This window comes from Danio rerio, chromosome 7, assembly GCF_052040795.2.
Source record: "Danio rerio strain M-AB ecotype USA chromosome 7, GRCz13ab, whole genome shotgun sequence".
Lineage (NCBI taxonomy): Eukaryota > Metazoa > Chordata > Actinopteri > Cypriniformes > Danionidae > Danio > Danio rerio.
This window is the reverse complement of record NC_141027.1, coordinates 14,395,446-14,421,550: the sequence shown is the minus strand read 5'-3', so window position 1 is coordinate 14,421,550 and position 26,105 is coordinate 14,395,446. Positions and strand designations below refer to the sequence as shown.

The following is a 26,105-nucleotide window of genomic DNA, read 5'->3' as shown; positions in this document are numbered from 1 at the left end:
TTTTGTGTACTGTGTAAGGCATGTTTTTTGTGGTGTATTTTTTGTTTGTTTTTTTGTTTTATGATCTTTTTTCATGTTTTCTTTAGTAATTTAGTTTTTCTAATTGCTTTATTTTCTAGGTGGAGGCTCTCTTTGTATATTTGTGTTTTTCTGCACCTCCCTGCACATTATAGATTGTCCTCTTTTGATTTGTTTTGGATGTATTTATTCTATTTTTGTGCTAAATAATCTAAACTTAAACCAAACTAGAGGGAGAGAGTGAGAGTGTGAGAGAGAGAGAGAGAGAGAGAGAGAGAGAGAGAGTGAGAGTGAGAGTGAGAGTGAGAGTGAGAGAACATGCTTTTCTAAACATGGTGTTGTTTGGTATAGTTGGTATTTGTAATGTCATGTTGTTGAGTCACCTAGAGAGACAAATTGTTTGTTGCTTAAGTCATACTCCATCACATCTGGTTAGGATATAGGGCTCTATTTTAACAATCTAAGCACAAAGTCTAAATCACATGGCCAAAACCATTAAGGGTGTGTCTAAATTTACTTTTTCTATTTAAAAGATGGTTAAAGATGGTTAAAAATACGGTTTGCGCCCCAGCGCATGGTCTAACAGGGTTGTGCTTATTCTCTTAATGTGTTATGAGTGTGTTTTGATCATATCATGCTTTAAACCAATTAGTGTCATGTCCCATTCCTAGGGATGTAACGGTATTGTAAATACCGTCATACCGCAATATTAATTTTTTTCGATATTACCGAAGTCGCATGACTCGGTAAAACTATAGGTCTTCTGAGAAAATTTGCTCAGGTGAATGAAGTGAACGGGAGGTAGCTTAAACTACATTTCCCATCAGCCCAGGCGTGGCCATAATCCTTTGCGGTCTGTTGTCGCTACAGATCCAGTAATGCGGAAATGGAGTGTGCTGCTAGTAGCAGAGATGAAAAAAAGATGGAAATGATCGAACCTAAAGCGGGTGTTGTCGCCGCGCGCGTACTGAATAGCAGTGTTGTCGCGCGCGTTCTGATCAGCTGTGTTGTTGCGCGCGTATTGTAAAGCGCCGAGGGGGGGTTGAGCGCGCATACTCAAGAATGGTGTTGTCTACTGAAGGGCTGGACGGAGGTTGTGTCGCATCGCGGGGGCACTTTTGATCGTTTTGGAAGGGCACTTTCTATCCAAGACTAAAAAGGGCATGTGCACTGCACAGGTTGAGCCCTATGTGTGCACGTGCCTGCAAGTTGGGGAATACGACTAATAGCAGTCATGGGGACTGCAGAAACACAGCACACTGTTCAGATTGATGCAGACATGAGACCTCTATCTCACTCATGGTTTGTCTTCTCAAGTGGGGGAAAGACAATGCACAACGTTACCCACTGCTGTCAACATAGGCCAAGTCATATCTCTGTCCCAGAATCCTCAGTCCCAAATGATAGGGTTTTTTTCTGTTGCAGGGGACATTGTAAATACCCAGAGATACCAGCTTTTACCAGATTATATTTATATGATAATTTTCCTTTAAACCCATCTCTATCTAAGTAAGTGAGTGAGTGATTAAATGTTGAATGTGATGAGTTTTCAACAATACTAAATTGAAACTTTATTTTTTTACATGGTTTAATAATTTTTTGTCATTAAAATTGAAGTTTTTGTTTCAAAGCTTACAGATAGATGGCTAATTTGTATGTCATTGACACTTTTGGCACTTTTTTGGAGTATTTTCAAAAGTTTTGTTTTTCCTGTAAATGATTCAATAAATACCGTACCGTGACATTCATACCGAGGTATTACCGTACCGTGAAATTCTGATACCGTTACATCCCTACCCATTCCCCTTTTAAAAGTCAGTTGTGTTGCGCCATGGCACATTTGCTATTTACATGGCAACTTTGTAAGTGGAAAAACTGAACACTTCACTAATGAAAAAACTGGTAAACAGCATCTGCAGCGCAAGGATAAATAATGAGCCTCCTCCATTCGTTTTCTTTACTTTCTCTTTACTTTTACTCCACTGAAGACATCCATTAGCCTAAATATTTCATTTCATTTGTTAAGCTCAAATATTTGTTTTAAAACTGTTTCTAAACTCCGTTCTAATTTCCAGCAAACAAATAAATGAACAATAATAACGAAGTGTGGTCAAAAAAACTAAGTGAGTTATAATCAAATACACCTCCTATTTTTATGCCCCATACAGTGATGCAGACGTCTCCAAAACCAGACAGATGGACAAATCTAAACTTGTTTTTTTAACAAATATAAATATGCATATAATAAAAAAAACACAATTAATAATAACATTATACAAAAGCCAATAGTCATGAATAAAGTGGAAAAAAGCCCCCCGAAATGAAGAAGACATGGAGGTAGTGGTTTTTATACTTATGTAGAAAATAATAACTTTTGCAACATTTTAAGTGAAGTTTATGTATAAACAAGTTTCGAGAGGATCACGTGCTTATGATTGCTAGCGGCTGGATCCGCATTATCCAATTCACTACGCTCCAATCAGATGACTCCTAAACTACTATAAATACCCTGGGTTTCATTCCACTGCTATCTTCGTTTTGAAGAGTCCCCCCTTCCTCCCCTACTCCTCCTTCTTAGACGGGTTACACGGTGGCCCAGTGCGTAGCGCTGTCGCCTCACAGCAAGAATGTCTCTGGTTCCTGGCTCTAAGAAACTAGCAGACATTTCTGTGTGGAGTTTGCACTTCTCCCCGTGCTCACATGGGTTTCCCCCGGGTTCCCCGGTTTCCTCCCACCGCCTAAAAACATGCAATTAAGTCAATTGAACAATCCAAATTGGCACCATAGACACGCTTCTAGTACGTAGTTATTTTCAAGAGCAATCACTTGCTACAGCAAGAGAATTCTCGAGATCTACCTGAGCTCAAACTCCCCTCCCGCCTTGCAACGGGAGGGAGCCCTGGGCTCGAGGATCTCATGAGCTCAGAGCTCTCTCCCGGGACAGCATTCCAAACAAGCTTTTATAATTAATCATCAGCTAAGTGTGAACTCTTGAAACCTATTTTTTTTCATATGGAAAGATATTTGTGTATTGCTTTACATACTTCGTGTATTAAGCAATGTGTAGGCTTTTAGTCCTGCATAGGCGCATAACTAACATGCTCTGCTCTGGACTTTAGACCAGCTTTAGGACCAGGTCAATGGCGCGTTCTATTTCAGTTCCTCAAAATAGCAATGTGCCTTAACACACCTCCTTTTCAGAACAGCACACTCATGAGTCCACAAAGTAGCGCAAATGGATTTGCTATTTCAACAACGTGGCACAAAACATAAAAATTACTGTTGCACTGGTCTAAAAGTAGCAAAAAGTCATGCCAAACGTGTCTTGTGACTTATTGCGACGAGTGTATGATAGGGCCCAAAGTGTACAGTTAGAGATTCAGAGAGCAGTGGAAAAAATCACTTTTATTACTACTAAAACATTGATTTATTCAAAACCTCTTTCTTACTAGAAACACCACATAATAAGAAGAAACCTTCCTATAAAAACATATTACAAGAAGGGTCATTCAGAGGATGGTCATCTGCTTTGAAACCCATAAGTGCATATCCTGGAAGAGCATTATCTTGATGCTCAGAGGAGGAATGCTTTAAAGCAGAGAGGCCCAAACTAGGGCCCACCTTTGATTTGGCCCACCTTCTTAGTTTAGAGGAAGAATAATGAAGATGTTTTAGAGACTGTCATTTCTGATTGAATGTAACCGTTTGTTTATTTGTTTGTTTGTTTGTTTTTGATTGTTTGATTGATTGTGATTCCTAAGCTACAAAAAGCTAATGCAAATTAAATGCTTCAATTAAATAAGTCAGATTTTTAAAAAATGCACTTACGCCCCATTCACACGGGGCTTTAGCGTTAACGCTTGACAATGGGTGTGTCTGAAGTTGGGGCTTACACGATCGTCATAGCAGCGTCAGCTAATGAAATTAGTCAGCAGTCTGCTACTTTCTGAGCATATGTATTTGCATAGAGCAATCTGATTGGCTGACGCTTCCGTCGGCACTTGAAAAGTTGAGCAAGTCCCAACTTCTGCAGCGAGCAACGCCTCTGAAGCGGCGCCGTGTGAGTGTCAAAGTGAATGGGAAGCGTTGACGCCGACGCCCCGTGTGAATGGGGCGATACCATCACCCGTTATATAGACGACAGTGCAGAGACATCAGTGAGCAAATGAAGGCAAAGGCAGATTCTCCTTGACTAGTGTATTTAGCATTGAACTCCAATGTGTTATAAATGTAATTATTTGTGTCTGTTGTAATAAGTTATAAAATATATATTCCATTAGTTAAAACGATTCAAAGTGTTTTCATTATTATTATTATTATTATTATTATTATTATTAGTATTAGTATTATAAAAATAAATTAGAAAATTAACTATGGCAACTTTATTACATTAAAGTTGCCATAGTTAATTTTATAATTATATTTACCTTGTGCCCACGGCTCTTAGTGATATTTGGTTTTTGACCCTTCATACGAAAAAGTTTGGGCACCCCTGCTATAAAGAGAGCTGGGTGTTATCTGTGATGAATCAGGGGAAAGATTATAAAACCTGGTGTTTGGTTAGCCTTTGTGTCACACTCTGCAGCAACTACTGCTCCTCTATGACTTTCGGACGTATTCTTCGCAAAGAATAAAATGTTTTTAGAAGTAAAGCTTGTAAGACTATCTTGATCAGTAAGACTCTCTATATATGAAATAGCCACAACAAGATTTTCCAACACTTAAAGAGATTAGTAATTAATGTTTTTCTTAATCTGTTAAGTCAATTAGAATATATAGTATAACAAAAATGTATGCTTTTATAATTAGTTTAATTTTTAATGCGCAAAAGGCATATGGTTTAAATTGCATGCATTAAAGCAGCACTGTCCTTTTTTATACAACAGGAAGAACGAACACTTTTCCAGTTGGACGAGGCTATCGAGGCTTTGGATGCTGCTATTGAGTACAAAAACGAGGCGATCACCCAGAGACAGAGGCAGCTGCGGGCGTCTGGAAGCATGTTGACCCAATGGGAGATGAACCTGATGGCCAAACTCACCTACCTGTCTGCATCAGAAACCAGAGCTCTGCTTTGCAAATACTTTGATAAGGTCAGAAAACATCCCGGTTGCTTCATATTATCCACACAAGTCTTGTTTATGAACTTGCATTATGACACTTCTAAGTGGTGTTATGTTTTATTGGAGGAGGTGTGATCTATTATCGTTTCAATTGGCAGACCATCATAATTCTGCAGCAAATACGTGTTAAACGATAACAACACTGTCACTTGTGCTCTTTGTGTTTATCACAGCAACACGTTCACTGCTAGCATGTGTGCTCACATTTAGACAGTTTTGGCAAATGCAGACTAGCTTATAATAACACACAGTTTATAGCTTTCTCACATTGTTTTCAAATCCATGCTCCCTTTTAATAAAGGTTTAGCTGTTTATCACATTAGGGAAAGTGAAGACTGTGTAGCTGAGTGACTTTTGAACAGCATGTATTTTGAAAACCGCTTTAAATAGAGCCTTTTCACAAGACTGTTATGATGCGTTTTCTTGATTGTCGGTTTAAAAAAAAGTATTAGTATTAGCATTTGTAAAGATTTAATAGTGAAGTCCAGATCCGATCGATCACGCGTTTTTTACTCGATCGGATTCAGACGTTACCTCCCAATCAGGACTCTAATATTTACCGCTGAAATCAGAATTATTCGCGTGCCCTTTTTATTTTTTCCCAATTTCTGTGAACAGAGAAAAGATTTTGTTCAGCACATTTCTAAACATGATAGTTTGTTCTGTAGACTATCGGAAAAAAATATAGCTTAAAGGGGCTAATAATTTTGACCTTAAAATGTTTTTAAAAAATTTACAACTGCTTTTATTCTAGCAGAAATAAAAGAAATAAAACTTCCTCCAGAAAAAAAAAATATATATATTATCAGAAATACCATGAACATTTCCTTGCAAATGTAAAAAATAATAATAATAACTAAATAAATAAAAGGGGGGCTAATAATTCTGACTTCAGCTGTGTGTGTGTGTGTGTGTGTGTGTGTGTGTGTGTGTGTGTGTGTGTGTGTGTGTGTGTGTGTGTGTGTGTGTGTGTGTGTGTGTGCGTGAGTGCGTGAGTGCGTGAGTGCGTGCGTGCGTGCGTGCGTGCGTGTGTGTGTATACATATATATATATATATATATATATATATATATATATATATATATATATATATATATATATATATATATATATATATGTATATATATATATATATATATATGTATATATATATATATATATATATATGTATATATATATGTATATATAAATATATATATATATGTATATATATATATATAAATATATATATATATATATATGTATGTATGTATATATGTTTATATATGTATGTATATATATATGTACATATATATACATTTTTTAACACGCCTAAATGTGGTGGCACAGCATTTTACCTCTATCTTGACTTCACACAGAAACAGCAATGTGCGTGGCATGATGATGTTAGGTTGAAAGAAGATGCCATTGTCCATCGCCGATGGCCGATAGACATCACAATGCTAAGCCGGCATTGTGATCCTCCACCCCATCCCCGTTGCAGCAGCAACCCACTCGCAAAAAACACTCACTTAGGCCCCATTTACATTAATACATATTAGTTTTTAAATGACATTTTAGAGCAAAAACGATCCACGTCCACACCGGGGTTTTGCCTAGCATTTCTGAAAAGCCCTCCTTCCACTCTATACCACTAAAAATGCACATTATGTGACCGCACAAACACACACTCTGTCATGCGCTGCAGCGTATGCACGTGTCTGAGCTCCAGCAGCCAGCGGGTGCTTTGAACACAAAACCCCAGAGAGCAGTGTACGTTGGACAGTTTATCAAGGATGGATTGCACTGCTAGATTGCGTCTCACTATAGTTGCTAAATGTGATATTTAATTCATCTGGTCTCTGTCTAACGACTCTTCTGTCTTGTGAATCTATCAGAAAACATGTCACAGCATCAGTACACTGCTTGAAACTTTCGCTTTCACGTTTATACTTGGTCATTTTAGTGAAAACCTCAGATACGGTTGGTTGGTTCCTATTGGTTGTGCACATTTTTTACCAGGCAAGTTTGTTGACTTATTTAAAAAAATAAGGAGCATCCTGGATCTGTTTCTTTGCTCTTCTTTATTCTTATTTTTTGCATTATAGAAGGATCGGATTTGTGTTTCGGTATTGGCAGATGCTCAAAATCAAATGACTCGAACCCAAGGGCAAAAACCCTGATGGGGAAATCCCTAATATTTATGTTGGTATTATATCATCCTTGCATCAAATTACAAAAAATGAATTAGCGCTTATGTGAGGTGTTTCTAACGCAGTGTCTATGGGGGCAGTATATTTAATATTATTCTCTCTTCTTGCTGACGTAAAGGCTGATTTATAAAGGCTAAATAAAGTAAAGTAAAGGCTGAAAAAGTGCATGCGTATGCTACGACGCAGAGTATGCGTAGTGCTGACGAGTGTGGACGTGACAGAGAGCCATGCGAGTCTGTTGGAGCAAGAGTTTACAAGTGTCAAGTCCCGTGAAGGAGCTCCAGATGGAAAGTTTTGTTTTGTGTTTACCTTATGGTTAAAGTTGTTGCATGCATGAAGGTTCCTGCCTCGAAATGAGCGAGTTTGAGCCACGTGTACATTAAGGTAGCATTCAGAAAAAAGAGGAACATAAACGCATCACTGCCAGCTAGCGTTTCGGAAGTGTTATTGCAGAGGAACACAAACAGCGCAGAAGTATAAATGCACGGCAATGCGCAAGGCTTGCGCCATGGGTCATGCTGATCACTCGGCGCAGAAGTAAAACCAGGCTTCATCAGTCTCGCATAACTTTTTTCCTTTTTCTGGAAGTCTTGCTAACACCATTCTGGAGTTTTTCTTTTATTACTTCAGCAAATAGGATTGCAAAAATCTATTTGTTGTAATCTCCCGTTCACTGCACTCTACGATTACTCAACAATGATGACTTCTGCTACTGAGAAAACTGGAAATGTGAAAAGGGTCCATTGGAAAATGAACTATTTGTTAATCCAGTTGGCCTCTAGCGAAGAATGTGTGTGTAATGATGCTTTGTATGTTTTGTAAAGGTTGTGTCTCTTCGTGAGGAGGAGCGCAGGCTGCAGATGGCTCTCGCTGAGCTGGAACTGAGAGTTGAGGAACAGCAGAACTTGGTCGGGTGGTTGGAGGCAGCTCTAGAGAGACAGCAGCTCGAGGCAGATCGCAGACTCACGCAGCAGCAGAAAGAGCACGAGAGGAACATCCAGCTACTGCTGCAGCAGTGCAGAGGTTTGTGTCCCGATGAAAATAAATGCCTTGTTTATACTAACTTGTACTATTTGGTATGGGCAACTCTGATCAGACTTGCCCTTAAAACCCTGATGTACTTTTTTTTCCCCCATTTTTGGTTTGAGGGCAAAAATATTTAGACCATTATTAATGTTTGCTAGATTGTTCCTAACGTGTCTAGCTATGTTTGTTCAGGTGAATAATAAATAATTAATGTATTGTTTTAAGAAAAACATCTCTCGTTTGTCATCACATTTGATGATTACGGTCACACAATTCCTATTTTGCGCTTCCAAACTTCCGTTAAAGTCCAAATAAACAGGAAGCTGCGATTGTTATTTTTTTTGTATTGAAACACAGTTCCTAGAGAAATGAAATATTAAATGAGAAAAGAGTGGGCGTGGCTTATTTTTTCTTCCATGGAATGATTGTATTTATTAAAGCAGGCATCTCATTCAGAAAGATCGGGAAATGACTTTTAGAAAAGTTATTACAACCTAACAGACTCCTCTTTACTATTTCTGCTTGTCTAAACTGACAGTTAAACTAGCACGGTTAAGTATGTTAGCCACAGGCACTATCTCAGACAGACGTAATCTGAGAAATGACTGAAAACAAACAGGAAGTGCATTTTCAGATTCTTCAATTACAGTTTACAAGGGCAAACTGATTTTTTTTCTTAATGACACGCACAGATGAATTGATCACCACAAAACTAGCAATATGAGCTAACAAAATCATATAGTTAGTATGATTTTTTGAGGACTTTAAGGGAACATATGGCCTGTTTCTACTGAGTGGTATAGTACGGTACGGTACACTACGGGTTAGGACAATTTCACTGTCAAATTGCCATTGGTTTACAGAGAAACATCACTAGCGTGCACACAAGCAAGAGATTAAAAAGTTTAAAAGAGACTTGCTGTCAGCTTGCTGTCAGCAAGTTTGATTTTGTTTTTATATACACAATTATGGCGTCAAACTGCTGTAAAAACACAATATTACACTCGTAGCAGTTCGATATGGCTGTATATCGGCACTTGTGGAGGCACTAAGGCATGCCTACCACCAGTACTGATTTTCAGCCATATCGCACTGCTATATACAAGTGTGTGTGTGTGTGTGTGTGTGTGTGTGTGTGTGTGTGTGTGTGTGTGTGTGTGTGTGTGTGTGTGTGTGTGTGTGTGTGTGTGTGTGTGTGTGTGTGTGTGTGTGTGTGTGTGTGTGTTTGTGTGTGTGTGTGTGCGTGCGTGCATGCGCGTGTGTGTGTGTGTGTGTGTGTGTGTGTGTGTATATATATATATATATATATATATATATATATATATATATATATATATATATATATATATATATATATATATATATATATATATATATATTCGTCTCTTTTTCTTTAATTTAACAAATATTTGTAATGGACATTTAAAAGTCATATATTAAAGTTGAAGATTTTCTCGAGTCTGATATGTTTTGCATACTAATGAAGCGTTAGCATGAAGTAGATAAATGCTTGTCTAAAATTAAATTCTTCCTGTCATCAGCGTATGTGCAGTTGAGAAAAGCCTTATGCTTTTATTGTTGTGCAGAACATTCGTAGAAAAAGAGGGCTTATTTCTGGGGTGCGGCCAATGGAGGACTGGAGAATGATTGACAAGTGACAAATTTCATTAATGAATTTCAGTCAAATATTTCACTGAACAGATTCGCCACTTTTGATGCTCATAAACAATCATAAAGTCCTCATGCTGCAGGAATTAGGAGGTTTGCTGAAGGTGCAGCTGTGGTGCAGTTAGGGGTTTGCGTCTTTAATAAACAATGACAGTTTGCGTTCATTGAACAGTAAGAATGATTAATAGATCTGTATCAAACAGTCCCTTAAAGTAATGTCTCGCGCTCGGTTACGGAGAGCGCCAAAGCCCAAGTGAACCGTGCTCAGGCACACCTCTTCCAACCGAGCCAGGGCCGGCCAAGTGAACCTTGCCTGAGCCCAATTCAGAGCACTCACACTTCTTAAACGATTTGGGAAACAGGCCTGGGCATTGTGTGAGTAGGTCCTTAATGTAAGTTTTGGGTATTTTTTATTTGCAATTGGTAACATTTCATATGTTCATAAAGGTTTTATTTTTTTATTGTTTTATATAATTGCAAATGTTACAGTAAACAACAGTAGGCGATTCTCATACGTTATCTGAAGGGTACCATTGGTACCCTTTGGCAGTGAAGACACAAGCCTGATAAAGGTGACCTGTACCGCACCAAACTGTACCACTCAGTGGAAAAGGCCAATTTTAGGACTCCAAATAAACGTTTTGTCTGTTAACTATCTTTAAGTCCCCGTTGTAGTTTTTGTTCTCACCAAAAAATTAGAGCGTTCCTACATATGGTGTGGGATTGTGAGAAGGTCTATGAGATTTGGGAGAAATTTTCATTAATATTGTCTGAAATGATAGGTCATAGAGTGAATTTATTTTTTGTACTATTGTAAATTACATCTGAAGGATTTTGTATGGTCTCTCATATAATGAAGAAAATATCCAATAAAAGAAAGTGTCCAAAAACATCTTACAGTATTTTTAGGGATAACAAAGATAACAGTGGGTTTGGACTAATGTGAGATAGCGCTGGATATGTTATATAATCAGGGATAAATAATGGCTTCATAATTCACTGGAGCACTAGAGAATGTATGTCTGTTTTTTTATTGCAGTCATAGAAATATTTCTGAACCGCTGGTGTTAAAATATGAGGCAATCCTCTCCACAAATTCACAAATCCATCATGAGCAAATAAGGTGAAAGTATTGTCAATTTATTGTGTTTTCAGAGCAGATGGATGAGGGTCTGGCGGGGAGACAGCGGCAGTATGAGGGCTTGATCCACAACCTCAGCAAAGAGCTGAATTTTTGCAAAATAGCTAATCAGGAGCTGAACATCAAACTCAGGGAAATGTGTGGCCCTGTAAATCTCACTGGAGAACAACGCAAAGGTGAGAACAGCTGCTATTCAGGGGCCAAAGTCATGTTAAGTGTTGAGATTTTTTCTGCTATTGTGTTTTTTGTGTCTGTGTTTGTCTAACTTTGTTTTATTTAAGGTTTTTCTTTTGTCCTGAGATAAACAGCTTGTTAAAGGGACAATTCACTCAAAAATGAAAATTCGGTTATTGTTTACTCTCGCTTCACTTGTTCAAACCCTATTTGAGTTCCTTTCTTCTGTTAAACACTAAAGAAGATATTTTGAACAATGTTGGTTTCTGGAAAATGTTACTCTTGACATTTATATAATTTATATTTATAGATTTAATATAAAAATATCATTTATACACTTACCGGCCACTTTATTAGGTACACCCATCCAACTGCTCGTTAATGCAAATATGTAGTCAGCTAATCACATGGCAACAGCTCAATGCATTTAGGCATGTAGACATGGTCAAGACAATCTGCTGGAGTTCAAACCGAGCATTAGAATGAGGAAGAAAGGTGATTTAAGTGCCTTTGAATGTGGCATGGTGGATGGTGTCAGACTGGCTGGTCTGAGTATTCAAGAAACTGCTGATCTACTGAGATTTTCATGCACAACCATCTGTAGGGTTTACAGAGAATGGTCTGAAAATGAGAAAATATCCAGTGTGCTGCAGTTCTGGGGCGCAAATGCCTTGTTAATGCAGGAGGTCAGAGGAGAATGGCCAGACTGGTTCCAGCTGATAGAAAGGCAACAGTAACTTAAATAACCACTTGTTACAACCGAGGTCTGCAGAAGAGCATCTCTGAATGCACAGCACATCCAACCTTGAGGCAGATGAGCTACAGCAGCAGAAGACCACACCGGGTGCCACTCCTGTCAGCTAAAAACAGGAAACTGAGGCTACAATTCACACAGGCTCACCAAAATTAGACAATAGAAGATTGGAAAAACGTTGTCTGGTCTGATGAGTCTCGATTTCTGCTGCGACATTTGGATGGTAGGTTCAAAATTTGGCATCAACAACATGAGAACATGGATCCATCCTGCCTTGTATCTACAGTTCAGGCTGCTGGTGGTGGTGTAATGGCTTGGGGGATATTATTTGCCACACTTTGGCCCTATTAGTACCAATTGAGCATCATGTCAATGCCACAGCCTGAGTATTGTTGCTGAGCATCTCCATCCCTTTATGATCACACTGTACCCATCTTCAGATAGTTACTTTTATCAGGATAATGCACCATGTCATAAATTATCTCAGATTAATTTCTTGAACATAACAATGAGTTCACTGTACTCAAATAGCCTCCACATTCACCAGTTCTCAATCCAATAGAGCACCTTAGGGATGTGGTGGAACAGGAGATTCACATCATGGATGTGCAGCCGACAAATCTGAAGCAATCGCATGATATATTGACCAAAATCTCTGAGGAATATTTCCAGTACCTTGTTGAATCTATGCCACGATGGATCAAGGCAGTTCCGAAGGCAAAAAAGGATCCAACCGGTACTAGTAAGGTGTACCTAATAAAGTGGTAGATGAATGTATATGATATAATGTAATATTAACAATTAAACAAATTGTCCCATTTACTGTAATTTGTGTCACTTTGTTCACATGGCTGATAATTGAATATTAATTACATGATGTCGCTGCGCAGTTGACCACCAGCCAATCTCTGCATTGCTGATTATGATTTCGAGTATCTATAATTTTGTCCTTCACAACAAACACAGGAACACGTCACAGTCTCAGATCAATTCATCCAGATCATTTAATTTCATTCTTAAACTAGTTTGAAGAACCAAATAAGCCTGAGATCAGAAATCAAGATCGCTCTTGATTTGCTCTTCATTGTTTGGACTTTCAGAAGTAAAAGTTAAACCACACTGAACTGAACTAAACTGAACTTCAACTGTGAAATCTGGACTGACACAGTTTAGATTTACTACAACTTCTATGTTAAGCTGCTTTGACACAATCTACATTGTAAAAGCACTATAGAAATAAACATTAATTTAATTGAAATGTTAAAACAACTTATTTACAACCCCAAATCAGAAAAGGTTGTGACAGTATGGAAAACAGGAATAAAGAAAGAAAGCAATGATTTACAAATTTACTTTGACTTGTATTTCACCGCATACAATATGAACACAAAATATTCCATGTTTTGTCTGGTCAACTTCATTACATTTGTAAATTTTCATCCTTTCCTGTCATTCAGACCTGCAATACTTTCCAAAAAAAAAGTTTGGACAGGAGCAGTTGAGGGCTAGTAATCAGGTCAATTGGTTAATTGATGATGTGATTTGAAACAGGTGATGTCAACAGGTGATTGTAATCATGATTTGCTATAAACGCTGCATCCAAGAAGGGTCTAGTCGTTTAAGAGCAAAGATGGGGCTGAGGATCACCAGTTTGCCAACAAATACGTGAGAAAATTTTTGAAATGTTTAACAACAATGTTCCTCAGAGAAAGACAGTAAGACATTTGGATATTTCCCCTTTAACAGTGCATAACATCATTAAAACTCTCAACAGTTTTATGTCGAATCCACCTAAATTAGTAAAACCTAATAAGTTAACTTAATTCCTTGATGTCGTCCCAACACAAACTAATTGTGTGGAACCTTCTCTGTTTGTTTATTATGAGTATTGTTCATTTTTTTCCCTCTGAATCTTCCCTTCAGGTCTGAATTGTGACAGTCTGCTTTCAGCTGGAGCTCAGAACAGAGTGGCTGAAGATGTAAAGTCTATCATTGACGCAGAGAGAGTTCAGAAGTCAAGAGAAGAGATGCGAGAGCTGGTAAATGCTCCTCTACCGGCCACATGGAGGCGCTCTTCACTCCCCATAGAGGACCAGTACACCATGGAGGAGCTCCGGCAAAGAGCAGCCTGTGAACTGCCCAATAACCGAATAGTTCAGCCCGGTATGAATTCCACACACTGGAGTGGGTCAACATCACTTCCCGTAACGCGACCGCGGAGAGAACCGAGGAGATCCAGCCTCAACACAGCACCACTTTATTCCAGTTCAGCAATAATAGATGTCCGGAGAAATCCAGTATAGAATAGGACTTTGTACATTTCCAGTAATTAACTATTTTCAGAGTATATTTTATTCTGATTTTTTTTTTTATTAAGAATTATCTTGAACACAATTTTTAGCAAATGTAAATGGCTTTTTATTTCATACATGATGGAAATTAAAAAATAACTTGCCTTGACACGTGTTGTAGTACCCAGAACCGGTTTTAATCTTGAGATTTTTTTTTTTTTTTTTAAGGTCTCAGGCAACAATTTTGTATGATTTTATTTCAAGACTTGACAGGAACACCACTGTATGGCAGGCTGTTTTTACATTTAATCAGAAAAGCATACTAGTGCACTACCTGACAAAAGTCTTGTCACCTATCCAAGTAATAGGAACAACAAATAATAACTTCTAGTTGATCATTTAGCATCAGATGTGGCTTATATGAAAGGCAAAGGCCTCTAGATTACACTTGTTTTACCAAAATAAAATATGATCATGCCTTAATTTTTAATGATGTAATTAGGGTTGTAAGGTCTGACTTTTTTGCAGGACTCCCAGAGTTCATCAAGATTATTTGGATTCATCTTCAATGCCTCCTCATTCATCTTACCCCAGACATGCTCTATAATGTTCATATCTGGTGACTGGGCTGGCCAATCCTGGAGCATCTTGACTTTCTTTGCTTTCAGGAACTTTGATGTGGAGGCTGTAGTATGAGGAGGAGCGCTATCCTGCTGAAGAATTTGCCCTCTCTTGTGGTTTTTAATGTAATGAGCAGCACAAGTGTCTTCAGGCTGTTGATGTTGCCATCCACTCTGCAGATCTCTCGCACACCCCCATACTGAAAGTAAACCCAAACCATGATTTTTCCTTCACCAAACTTGACTGATTTCTGTAAGAATCTTGAGTTCATGTGGGTTCTAGTAGGTCTTCTGCAGTATTTATGATGATTGTGATTCAGTTCAACAGATGATTTATCGGAGAAATCTACCATCTGCCATTTTTCCAAATGATCTACTAGAAGTCAAGTTATTATGTGCTGCTCTTACAACTGGGATCAACGACAAGACTTTTGTCAGGTAGTGTACTTTTTTTGTTTTTTTAGATACTATTAATGTTAAAGTAATAAAGTAATGTTTGTTTTTTTAGATTCTTGTAGATTCGTTACGAACTAGTTTAAATATAAGTTATTATTAATTGGGTATTAGTACTTTTTTATACACCAGTACTTTTACCTAATAAATAGATCAATTTTTCTAACATAAATAAACACATGATAAATATACTCACTAGTATCCCTTAAAATATCCAATAAACATACTATTGAATATGGGCAACATGGTGGCTCAGTGGTTAGCACTGTCACGTCACAGCAAGAAAGTCGCTGGTTCGAGTTCCGGCTGGGTTAAATGGCATTTCTGTGTGGAGTTTGCATATTCTCCTCATGTTGGTGTGGGTTTCCTCCCGGTGCTCCAGTTTGCCCCACAGTCCAAAGACATGTGCTATAGGTGAATTGGATAAGCTAAATTGGCCGTAGTGTATGTGTGTGTACTGGGTTGCAGCTGAAAAGGAATCTGCTTTGTAAAACATTTGCTGGATAAGTTGATGGTTCATTCCACTGTGGCAACCCCTGATGAATAAAGAGGCTAACCCAAAGGTGAATTAATGAATGAATACTATGCACTGGTACAGGGTTCCCAGTGTTGTGGGGAGTTAAACTCCAAACCTAATCAAACACACCTGAACAAGCTAATTAAGCTCTTACTAGGTATACTAGAAACTTCCAGGCAGGTTTGTTGAAGCAAGTTGAAGCTAAAGTCATCAGGACAGCGGCCTTCCTGGACTGACTTTGGACACCCAAACTTCCAGGCAGGTGTGTTGAAGCAATCAACCTCAGTCCTTATCAAAATTACTAAACTGTTTAGAAAACTACAGGATTTTAACTCTTTAAAACTGATTTGGTGGGGAAAAAAACACAAAATGACGCATTTTCAATATAAATACTGTGGACTGGATTTTTTTTTACATTTTATTAAAGTTCTGGACATGTGAGACAATATTGCCTGATACATTGTTTTTGCTTGATTTTCATTTTTATCTCCTTAATTTACTGTTGACGGCTGTTTTTACCCCATTGACTTCCATTATAACCACTTTTGTTTGACTGCAAAGCCTTGACACCATTGAATCATGCATTTATGATTGTTGGTGGTTTTCCCTGTTGGGAAGAGGTACAATTTGTAATTTTTAATGTTGAACATCAGTTGGCGCCATTAACGCTTTAGATAGGCCTGTGCAAAAAAAAATAAAGCTTAGTTTCTGGATTTTCTATGGAAGTGTGGGTATGTGTTTCTGAGTTTGAGAGTGGTCTTTACGCACTTACTTTTGATGTGTCTGAGAAAATCAAAATAGGCATCTCAGCTTTCAGAACCACATGGAGTAAACAAAAACAAAGACTGTGTATTAATGCATCATCAAATGTGGTTGCAATGGAAGTCAACTACTTTTTATATTGAAAATACGTAATTTGGTGTGTTTATTTTTTAATCAAATCAGTGACATCATTTGTGAACTTGGCAATTAAACAGTTGTGATTATCTAAACAATTTAGTAGTTTTGATCAGGACTGAGGTTGATTAACAGATTTGAGAAAAAACTATTAGAAAAAAATATTTATCTGATGCATTTTTACAGCAGTTTGTTTTAGCATATGTTTTCACCCCTAATGTAACAAAAGGGTCCATTTAAACAGTGCACAAGGGGTTAATAGCTAAAGTGCTTGTTTGAATTTTTTTTTACTTGCAGTATATATTCAATATCATTGTGTTTTAGTGATTTCACGGTAACACTTTACAATAAGGTTTATTAGTTAATGTGTTTACTAACATGAACTGATCATGAACAACACATGTACAGCATTTATTAATCATAATTGAACATTTACTAATGCATTATTAACATCCAAGTCCATGCTTGTTAACATTAGTTAATGCAGCGTGAGTTAACATGAACTAACAATGAACTACTGTATTTTCGTTAACTAACATGAACAATTAAAGTAGTAAATGTATTGTTCATTGTTTGTTCATGTTAGTAAATGCATTAATTAACATTAACTAATGAACCTTATTGTAAAGTGTGACCGATTTCACTGCTTCTAATATTTAGGATTTTTTTTTTAGTTTTAATGATATTAATTTACAAGTTGGTAAATTTGAGTCTTTTAGATGGATTTTTGAAGGTTATTATTATTATTATTATTATTATTATTATTAAGATTATTAGTAGTAGTGGTATTGTTAAGGACATAATAATATTACAGTTTTTCTCAGTCCCTTGGTGCATTTCTCACAACACTATTTACATTTGCACAACAGGTCATGCATTTCTCAAAACAATTAGTCAATTGTGCACATCCTAGTAGCAGTTTCCCATTCTTTTCAACAAATTGCGAATGCCTTTGGACGCATCAATTGCTTTCATACAACTCTCTGCTGTTTAGAACATTATCATCTGCTTATGTCATGTCAGTCAAAATGAACTAAACTTGTAAATCCTGAATAGTCATTCTATATAAAACGAATAATCCTCATTTCATTACTTGAGTCTTTACATACAAAAATGTTAAACTAGTTGTCAAAATCTGTCAAGCTAATTTTTTAAAACAAATTTAAATCTTTATTTTCCTGAAAATGTCTTTAAAATTGAACAATTTGATGAATGATTTACAGACCTGTGTATGTTGTAGGCTCAGTTCCAATATGTACTGCAATATTGTGTACAGCTGTGCACAGCTCTACCTAAAGGGAGTTTATGTTTGTTGTAAATAAGGGTGTGTTTATTCTTTTGCACAATGCTGGGAATAAATTACGATTGCAAAGAGCAAATGCAGAAAAAATGTGAAACATACATATTCAGTGTCTTGTACTTAGATACCTCACTAAATGCAGTGATGTCCAACTTTACTGTAGTTTTCAAAAGGCTGTGCAAAATAATATACAGTGCTTGTCTTGAGCATTTTCAGGACGTGTCACCAAAATCAGACTTTTTTGCATTGAAAAAATGTAGAGTAAACTGAGTCATTTGACTGTCTTTTTTATAAACAATGCTGTCAGGACTTTTCATCTTGATGATTGTGACACTTTAATTGACATGAATACTTGCTTTTGAGGAATGAACTATCCATTTTGAGCTTGTGACGCGCTTTTGCAGGTTATCAGCTAGGTTTTGCAGTTTGTACTAATTGTTTTGAGAAAATCATTAAATGTTGTGCAAAAATGCACCAGTGTTGTGAGAAATGCACCAAAGCGACTAACTAAAAATGAATAATAGTAATTATTTTTACAGTTTTTCTCAAAGTATTAACTATCTCAACATGGTCTGTTTGTTTTAGGTAGTCTTGACAAAAAAAAAAAAAAACATATCCTGATCAACCCTGAGATCATGCAAGACTCTGATCTTTATGTGGGAAAAAATCTAAATTATTATTATTATCATTAATAATTTTAGGCTTGTCTTAAGCCCTCAAAGGCTTGCCTTGATCTCAACATGGCCTTTATTAGTTGTAGTTAGTGTTTACTATAACACAAGCCTTAAAGATCCGAAAAGAAATATCCTGATCAACGCTAAGATGCAAATCCCTAACTAAGCTGTGGTTTTGTGTAATTTTGGGTGGGAGAAAAAATTCGAGCCAGCCAGGAGTCGAACCTAGAATCTTCTGATCCGTAGTCAGACGCGTTATCCATTGCGCCACTGGCCCGTCTGAAGATAGCAGGGTGAATAGAAGATCTTTGGACAATACCCGACATGTAAATGCTGTAAGATTTGGTTAAGATAGTGTGGTGTACACATCAAAAACGATGTGAAACGTTATGTCGTGAGCGTAAATGAGTAAAACATGAACCGCTATTATCTTTAGCGTCTGTATTGCGAAAAACATTAGCCGTCTTTACGTTTTTTTAATCGTGTCTTTTAAATATTACTATGAGAATGTAATTGTAATCAAGCAAAGTTCTTGGTAAACCTGAATAATTTGATTTAAACCACTCAAATGCCTCGTTTTTCCAAAGTAGGCGATCTTTTGTCCTATTGCGCTCTCTTCTGCTTTATTTGTGTAGGTGATTTGAAGAGAATCAGGAATAGAGCTGCGCTCTCTGCTGGTACAGAAATATATTTCACTACTCACGCTTTACCTTACATGGTGTGACACGTGATTTTAGTTATTATTTTATCGGCCTCGTGGCCTAATGGATAAGGCGTCTGACTTCGGATCAGAAGATTGCAGGTTCGAGTCCTGCTGGGGTCGTAGCTTTTAGACTTTGAGATCTGCCTTCTGTTTGTTACATGGCGATGGCGTCGTGAAAACATGCTAATTACAGGATATTTTAACGATTTCGATCGTGATTTTTAAACAGATGTTTTTCTCCACCTACTTCTAACATTAGGCTTGCGTTGTCATATTGGGGTCTGGGCCAAACGTGTCTGGGCAGAAAAGTATTTCTGCATCAGTAAATAGTTTATTAAGATATAAAAAAACAAGCACATACATTTATAAGAAACAAACAACTAAATAAGACATTAGATTGTTTTTGTTTTTATGAAACAGGAATAGTTAAATTATCCGAGATGTGATAGAAACAAATTAATCAAAAATATACTGTGTAAAAGCAAATTTTTTTATAAAAAAAAATATCAGTACATTGAAGTACTGTGAACTTAATCCGTTTGAGTAAATGAAGCAATTTTAGCACAGTAAAACCCAATAAGGCAACTCAAACCATTAGAGGAAACTGGTTGATACAAACCATTTGAGTTAAGAAAAACTAACCTATATGAGTACTTTGAACTCCATTAAAGTTAAAGTAATGAGGTATTTAATTGACTCATTGCCTTCAACACTGAATTGAAAACTCTTCAAATGAGTAGAATTAACTTTGTGTTTATTTTGAGTTAACTACACTCATTTCATTTGATTAAGTTGACTGTTGGGTTTTACAGTGTGTATATATTTTATATTATGGATTTTGAAGAGAATAAACTGTATCTTTATACCCCCAAAAAAGATATTTTTACATGCAGAGAAGACAGTTGCAGGTTAATGAATTAATTTTTTAAAATGTATTAAAAATATATACTATATTAAAATTAACCTCAATATCAAAATTGAACCTAAACTCTACATTAAAAAATTACATAACCACAAAATAGTCTACACATGTTTGACAGTGCTCCGGTTTCCCCAACAGTCCACAGACATGTGCTATGGGTGAATTGAATAAACTAAAGTGGCCGTAGTGTATGAGTGTGGATGAGTTTGTAAGGGTGTTTTCCAGTACTGGGTTGCAGCTGGAAGGGTGTCCGCTGTGTAAAACATATGCTGCATAAATTGGAGGTTCATTCCTCTGTGTTGATCCCTGAATAAAGGCACTAAGCATGAATAATAAATTTTTTAGTGAGATTTATAAATAAGCACATTTGTATATGAAACAAACAAATTCATAAAACATTGGATTAACAATGTGGTAATAAAGCAATAAACTAATTCAAAATATATACTATATTAAAATTGCATTTTTTTTCTAAATACACAGGTAGAAAAGAATTCTGGCCCAGATTTGGCATATATCTGGCCCAGCAGGCCTTCATCGGGCACTGGCATACACTATGCGGCCCAAACATGATTCGGCAGGCACCGTCTTTAAAGCGGCACACAATACATGGGACAGATGTAAAATTTAGTTTTTGGCCCAGATGTTATTATTTGAAATGTGAGTCATGAAAGTTTGGCCCATCTTGACCCACATTTAAAATACATTTTTAGTTAGTTAGTTAACTTTATTTGTCCCCGTAGGGAAATTTCATTTGCAGCATACGCTCATAGACACTTCTGACATTAAACATTTGGCATTTACAGTTGAAGTCAGAATTATTAGCCCCCCTTTGATTTTTTTTTTTTTTTTTGATTTTTTGATTTTTTTAAATATTTCCCAAATTATTTTGAACAGAGCAAGGAAATGTTCACAGTATGTCTGATAATGTTTTTTTTTCTTCTGGAGAAAGTCTTATTTGTTTTATTTCGGCTAGAATAAAAGCAGTTTTTATTTATTTATTTTTAAATCAATTTTAAGGATTAGTTATTAGCCTCTTTAAACTATATATTTTTTCCAATAGTCTACAGAACAAACCATCGTTATACATTAACTTGCCTAATAACCCTAACCTGCCTAGTTAACCTAATTACCCTAGTTAAGCCTTTAAATGTCACTTTAAGCTCTATAGAAGTGTCTTGAAAAATATCTAGTAAAATATGATGTACTGTCATCATGACAAGATAAAATAAATCAGTTATTAGAGATGAGTCATTGACACTATTATGTTTAGAAAAGTGTTGAATAAATCTTTCAGTTAAACAGAAATTGGGGGAAAAAACAAACAGGGAGGTATTAAGAAACTTAATTGCTTGAGGGATAAACAATATTTTTTTCCTATTTCTCACACACCTGAAAACACAATATCGACGACCTGATGGTAACAATTGAAAGGTGTTTAATAAAGGATGTCTTTCATCACTGACAAACATGATTAGCCCTATTTATACTCTTTATTTGTATACACTATCAATGCTCTTTAGTTTTATTTCCCACAACTTACCGGCTGTTGTTACCACCTTCCCCAGTGACCTTTTCTGGGCCTCAGTAGCATTTCCATACTGACAGATCACACAAAATGTTGCAATATTCTTGATAAAAGCACTATAAAATATGATCAACAATGTGTTGTCAACATTAAAAGACAGTAATTTCTTTAAGAAGCACATTACTGTTGAAGCTTTTTGATATTTTCAAATAAAGAAATAAAATTCTACCAATCAGGTCACTTAGAGACAAAGCACACCCATAGCACATCTAAAGCGCAATGAATCATGCGTCTGTCAATGTCATTCCATACACACCAACATATCTGGCCCAGTTCAGGCTCAGTTAACCTGACTTCCAGACTTAGCCCAGATATGCTTCATATTTAGCCCTTATCCGGAAGCCAGACTTGGTCCAGTCATGTACCGTAATTCACTGTGGCATGTGGGCCATGCAAAAGATAATTGTGTGAGCCAGAGCCGGCCAGAGATATTTTGCTATGTGGGTAACTGAATTATTATTTCTGATTAGTCCCTTTATTCATCAGGAGTCGCCACAGCTGAATGAACCGCCAACTTATCCAGCAAATGTTTTACACATATACACAGTTATACCCATACACACTTATTCACACACATTATGGCCAAATTAGTTTATTCAATTTACCTGGACCGAATGTCTTTGGACTTGTAGGGTAAACCAGAGCACCCGGAGGAAACCCATGCCAACACGGGGAGAACATGCAAACTCCACACAGAAATGCCAAATGGCTCAGCCGGGACGCGAACCAGCGATCTTCTTGCTGTAAGGTTATAGTACTAAACCTAAATTGTATCTTTATACCAGGGGTCACCAATCTCGGTCCTGGAGGGCTGGTGTCCCTGCAGGGTTTAGCTCCAACTTGCCTCAACACACCTGCCTGGGTGTTTCAAGTATTCCTAGTAAGACCTTGATTAGCTTGTTCAGGTGTGTTTGATTAGAGTTGGAGCTAAAATCTGCAGGACACTGGCCCTCCAGGAACACGTTTGGTAACCTCTGCTTTAGAAAAAAAAACCTAGGCTAATATGTTCATATAATACTCAGAATCACATTTGCAGGTCCGGAAAAAGGTTGAAATTATGTAACCTCAAAAATTGAACCTAAACTCAGTGAGAAAAAATAAGCAACAACAAATGAAAAGGTTACAAATCAATAGCAGACAAATGTTTGCTTTGGATTATTTATATGCAAATTTTAAGATTTTGTTGCATAAATAACCACCAGGCGGCGACATAACATCAAAGATTAATCTGTTCTGATCTCCACCGCTTTATTAGAACGTTAAATCCGTTTGATTTTGAAGCCCTTTAACGTCTTTCTGTGTTCAATTTGAATTTAAAATAGTGTTCGAAAACAGAAGGTAATTATTTCGATATAAAAGCCCGCGAAAAATATGTTGAATGCTGCTCAAACAGGCTTTTCTTGCGTTCTATGGTTTGATAATGAAAAAACAACCCCGTTTATTACTAGGAGGAGGAACAATCAATTACTGATAAGTATTAGATAAAATGAAACATTTATTATGTAGCTATTTTGGGGTAGGACTAGCTTCTATGTTTATTCATTAATTTAACATGCTTTTAGATGGCCAACAATACTCGGACCGACCGCAAAATTACAATCTTCGTTTTGTAGTAAATTAACATGTAAATATCTAAAGAAAATTAATAAACTATAATGAAAACGTAGACTACAAGTGCACAGAAATGGACACAATGAAGGCAACAGTTTTCAAATGTGTAAAATCGACTTTTAATGATAAAAAGTTGAACAGAAAATGTTAATAGCTGTTTTGCTGCATCCTCTTTACATTTATTACATATGCGGTTACCCAATTAATAATAATTTATTAAATAAAATGCATAGATCATTGCAAATCTCGCTGTTTAGGCAAAACCATTTGAAATTATAATGTAAACTAGACCAAATAAAGCTATTAATGTTAGAATCCATGCAATAAATAAATAAGTAAATGAATAAATAAATAAAATACTGCCACACAGTGTGGAGTTTGCATGTTCTCCCCGTGTTCACGTGGGTTTCCTCCGGGTTCTCTTGTTTCCCCCACAGTCCAAAGACGTGGTATATGTGAATTGGATGGACTAAATTGGCTATACCACATGTCTTTGGACTGTGGGGGAAACAAGAGAACCCGGAGGAAACCCACGTGAACAAGGGGAGAACATGCAAACTCCACACAGTGTAGCAGTATTTTATTTATTTATTCATTTACTTTTGGACTGTGGGGGAAACTAAACCCGCGCTAACCTGCTGTGTAAAACTTATAGATAAGTTGGCAGTTCATACCGCTGTGGCGACCCCTGATGAATAAAGGGGCTAAGCCGAAGGAAAAAGAATAAATTGAAAATCCTTCTAAAAGCTACACAAGCTTAAAATAAGCAGGGTTAGACTGATTAAGCATTTGTTACCAAAAAGAGGCAAAAACCCTCTTTTAAAAAGCACTTAACATTCGTCTTAAAGAGATAGTTCACCAAAAAAAAAGACAATTCTGTCATCATTTACTCGCCCTCACTTGTTCAAAACCTTTTGAGATATTTTGATAAATTCTGATAGCTGACACCAATTTATTTTTAATTTTTTCTTACTACGACAATCTTCTCAGCCGGAACACGACCGACCTTCAACATTGAAATATGGTTGAAATAAGGTCAGATGTGTTTTTAACATTGAAACAATGTTGATGCAACGTTTAATGTTGAACAGTTGGAAAAAGCAGCCTGCATATGACTTGGCTTTAGCGTTCAAATCTGGTTTCAAAAATTATTAATTCATTCAGTCATTTCCTTCTCGGCTTTGTCCCTTTATTAATCAGGGGTTGCCACAGCGGAATGAACCACCAACGTATCCAGCATATGTTAAATTTACACAACGAATGCCCTTCCAGTTGCAACCCATCACTAGGAAAGTTAAAACAATACTGAATGATAAATAGTTGGGAAAAAAGTTACAGAAATTCTTAAGATCAACGTTGATATTTTTATCATTATGATCTGTGTGTTGAATCAACGACATAACGACATAGCTACTACACCCTATATTCAACAACATTCAGACGGGGGGGGGGGTGGGGGGGGTATTGGTGATAGTTGTGGTGTTAGTAAGCATAATACTAACAGAAGAAAGAATCTCACAGGTTTTAAACCACACGAGGGAGAATAACTTGAGGCAGACTAATTTCCTTTTCGTGTGTACTGTGTCTTTAAGCTTGTAACTTTTTATTTGCCAACATTTAATGAGCGAAGAAACCACACAACTCAACCAAACCCTTTCAGGCAGAAATTGTTATGTAAACTGTAAAAGTACTCACGTCAAAAATGAAAAACTCACCGCTAAGTGTCGCTGTTGTCAAAATTGTATTTTGCAGACGCTATATGCGCTTCATCAAGCCTTTCGTAAAACTTGGCTATACTATTACAACAGACCTTGCAACAGTTTGTCCACATATGTATGCCTAACTAAGGATATACATGTATTTTTAGAAGTCAAATATTAAGAACACGCAGTCGCATTTGTATTAAAAGGCTAGAGTGAGGTGATTAAAAAATTAGACACTGTATTTAGTCAAGTCAAGCTTTATTGTCATTCCGCTACATATGTGGACATACAGAGGAACGAAATGTCGTGTCTCGCAGGACAACAGTGCAACATAATTAATCATAAATACAAACACAACACTGCATGTAAGAGCTATTTAAAAACACATATGCATAACTAACCTAATGCAGGTTAGTTACCTCAACCTTCATAATCAGATAATAGATATTCTTAGTTATACTCAATAATACTGTTTGCAGTTTAAATATGTCAGAAACGCTCGTCTGATGTTAATGAAGCCACCTGATTAACTATTCACAATACCCATTGGGTCTAAAAAGTAAAATAAAAAATAGACATGTTTATATCAGTTAAAGGGATAGTTCACCCAAAACTGAAAACTCTATCATCATTTACTAACCCTCACTTTTTTCCAACCCTATTTGGAAACCTGTAACCATTGACGTCCACTGTATTTGTTTTTCATATAAGAAAGCAATGATTTTCAGCT

At 36.7% G+C, this 26,105-nt stretch overlaps 1 protein-coding gene, 1 long non-coding RNA gene and 2 other non-coding genes across 5 annotated transcripts in view; 2 read left to right on the top strand and 2 right to left on the bottom strand.

Moving 5' to 3' along the window:
* kif7 (kinesin family member 7) overlaps positions 1–14,870 on the top strand; it is a 54,828-nt gene extending 39,958 nt beyond the window's left edge. Inside the window, exons 16-19 of one of the 2 annotated variants that reach the window (XM_087259293.1) lie at positions 4,905–5,111; positions 8,158–8,356; positions 11,183–11,344; positions 14,020–14,870. In XM_087259293.1, coding sequence (XP_087115419.1) covers positions 4,905–5,111; positions 8,158–8,356; positions 11,183–11,344; positions 14,020–14,399 — 948 coding nt within the window. In that variant the 3' untranslated portion in view covers positions 14,400–14,870. 2 annotated transcript variants of the gene reach the window in all.
* On the bottom strand, positions 14,617–18,873 carry LOC141375318 (uncharacterized). The gene is made up of 2 exons (XR_015495420.1): positions 17,519–18,873; positions 14,617–17,214 (listed from the first exon to the last, which is right to left on the bottom strand). It is a non-coding gene; the product is annotated as an uncharacterized LOC141375318 (long non-coding RNA).
* Positions 18,874–19,052: 179 nt separating this feature from the next.
* Positions 19,053–19,125, bottom strand: trnar-acg (transfer RNA arginine (anticodon ACG)). Its single transcript has one exon. It is a non-coding gene; the product is annotated as a tRNA-Arg (tRNA).
* Positions 19,126–19,598: 473 nt separating this feature from the next.
* Positions 19,599–19,671, top strand: trnar-ucg (transfer RNA arginine (anticodon UCG)). The gene has a single exon. It is a non-coding gene; the product is annotated as a tRNA-Arg (tRNA).
* Positions 19,672–26,105: the final 6,434 nt, after the last annotated feature.